This window comes from Oratosquilla oratoria, chromosome 30, assembly GCF_046742065.1.
Source record: "Oratosquilla oratoria isolate Oo_2021 chromosome 30, ASM4674206v1, whole genome shotgun sequence".
In the NCBI taxonomy this organism is placed as follows: domain Eukaryota; kingdom Metazoa; phylum Arthropoda; class Malacostraca; order Stomatopoda; family Squillidae; genus Oratosquilla; species Oratosquilla oratoria.
Window position 1 is genome coordinate 42,408,385 of NC_134806.1, and position 2,500 is coordinate 42,410,884.

At 52.2% G+C, this 2,500-nt stretch overlaps 1 protein-coding gene across 1 annotated transcript in view; it reads left to right on the forward strand.

The window, feature by feature from the left end:
• The window catches only part of LOC143041107 (uncharacterized), a 26,484-nt gene that overhangs the window by 20,691 nt on the left and 3,293 nt on the right, over positions 1 to 2,500 (forward strand). Inside the window, exon 4 of the mRNA XM_076212832.1 lies at positions 320 to 2,500. This exon is cut by the window's right edge and continues 3,293 nt beyond it. Within this exon, the coding sequence (XP_076068947.1) occupies positions 320 to 2,500 (2,181 nt within the window). The remainder of the gene's footprint in view (positions 1 to 319) is intronic.

The following is a 2,500-nucleotide window of genomic DNA, read 5'->3' on the forward strand; positions in this document are numbered from 1 at the left end:
AATAAACGAACTGTGATCAAAGTGTCTATTGATATTATGCAATGCTTTACAGTCTCCTACTGATAGCTGAAGCCTTAACCTGTCTTAGAAGGAACACCCTAAACAACTCAGTCCTCATTATGTACCAAATATTCACCAAACGCTAACTTAAAATCGCGTTATTAAAATATCTCTTATTGGTATACAGTACTTTTCAGTCCCTCACAGCAGCCCAGGCCTTATTCTGTCCTAGACGTCAACATTAGAAATTCATGTCTAAGCCTCAGTATGGGCTTGTTTATTTTTCCATTGCGTTTTATCGTCTTCCATTGTTTTACAGATTCGGTCAGCAGAGCGCTTGCAGGTGCCCGGTGTTCGTCTCCAGTCGACAGGATCGAGTAGTGACGGATACAGCGCCGCGTCTTCTCACGACCTCTGCTACGACAGTTCCATGGCCTACCTCGGCGTGCCAGGTGTAGCACAAAGAGTCAGCAAACCCCTTTTGCAGCTGGGCGGGATGGACAACTGGGATAGTGACCACGCCACGGCCGAATGGATCCAGACAATTGACATCAACGTCATTCAACCCACGCCCAACATTTCGCCATGCGGGTCGGTGAGAAGCGTAAGCGACAATGCTGGTGACATGCCGAGACTAGCGCTCCCTGCGCGTGGAGGAAGGTCCTCCTCACTTCTTTCCCTCGAGTCTCCAGACTACGACAGCCGATCTATCGGATCAGACTCTGTCTTCTTTGACGACTCGGTTCAAGAGACAGGGAGTTCAATGTCTGTGTCTGACAGTCTCGGCAGCTCTGCTAAAGGCAGTCAGCCTTATTTAGCTGCTCCTTCGACCCGTCTAGCTGCCCCTCGAACCCTCTCTCGGCAGCGTCAAGTGCAAACATATCGCCTTCCTGTTAATACTCGAAGCAGCCCTTCACCTGTTCCAAGACAATCTTCGTCAGAAAGAAGCTCACCATCTCTGCTGGTGCCTGGAGTCCTGCTTGCGTCTCCCAAACCAAAACCAAGAGGAGCACTAGGAGCAGCGTCTCTCCTTCCTCCTCAGATTACGAACTTGAGTGCCTCCTGCGAACGCTTGGCACGACACAGCTCCCTCGTGTCCGAGGAGAGCGATTCACGACGCACTACTCCTCTTCCCCGAAGTGGAGGCCTCTCGACGGAGAGCAGCTTCGAAGAACCTCAGTGTGCTGTCTTCAGAGTGCCCAACGTCAGGAGGTGCAACAGTGCCACCGTTCCTGAACTACAGACAGTGATCGAAGAAGGACCCATGTTCAGGAGAACGGATAGCGAAGCTCCTCAGTTCCAAAGGTCTGACAGTGCGACGACGGCTACTATGCCAGGTTCGAGCGGGTCCACGAGCGAGTCGGATGACGCCAGCGAATCTGTGTCCTTCCACTTGATGGTCCCTGAGCTGAGCATCGATGTGCCAAGTGCAGACACAAGCCGTGCCTCTAGCCCTTCCTCTTCTTCCTCAGCATCCACGCCGAGTACGAGTCCAGCGCCTCCGAGAAAAACCCTCTTAACTGTGGGTCTCATGCCTATCCACGATCTCAGCCGATCTCCGAGTCCTGCACGATCTCGGCAGAGACTACGGGGAGCAATATCACCTTCGAATGGGAATAACCTTGGAGATGCCGCTCGGGCCGTATTACGTCGACAGTACAGTATGTACCCATGTCAAAGCCCTGTGCGCGATGCTCAGACGGGTACCTACCCTCTGCCAACCTATTTCGAAGAAGGACTCGAGGACAACGAAAACGAAAAGTTCAAAAGAGGGAATGGCCTTGGGGTTACAAGATCGGGATCACAGCGTCGTGGGAAAGGCCCTCAAAGAACGGGATCCAGAAAACTTAGTCCCTCGCCAGTTGGTGAGAAACGTCGTGGTTCGCCAAAATTAAGTCCTTCCTCCTCCCTTGAGAAACATCGCGGTTCCCCAAAATTAAGCCCTAGTTCATCCCTTGATTACCATCGCGGTTCTCCGAAGTTAAGCCCTTCTTCATCCCTTGATTACCATCGCGGCTCTCCGAAGTTAAGTCCTTCTTCATCCCTTGATTACCATCGCGGTTCTCCGAAGTTGAGTCCCTCGTCATCCCTGGACAAGCATCGTGGCTCCCCGAAATTGAGTCCTTCCTCATCCCTTGATCAGCATCGCGAGTCTCCCAAGTTAGTTCGAGGAGCGTCTTGTGAACAATATCGAGGGTTTGTAAAGCCAAGTCCATCAACAGCTATCGGACAACATCGTGGTTCATTAAAGTTAACTCCTTCAGCAGCGAGAGGGCAAACTCGTGGCTCTCTAAGCCCTTCCCCAGCAAGCACCCAACAGAGGCTCTATCCAAAGCAGGGCACATTGGCAGCTGGTGATCTACAGCGACTCTTTTCAAAACCAGGCCCTTCAGCGGCCAGCGCCCAACAGCCTCATAGTCCTGGAAAACCAGGTCCTTCAGGAACAAGCGACCAACACCGCAGTCCTGGGAAGCCTCTTTTGGGGGCTAGTGATCAACAT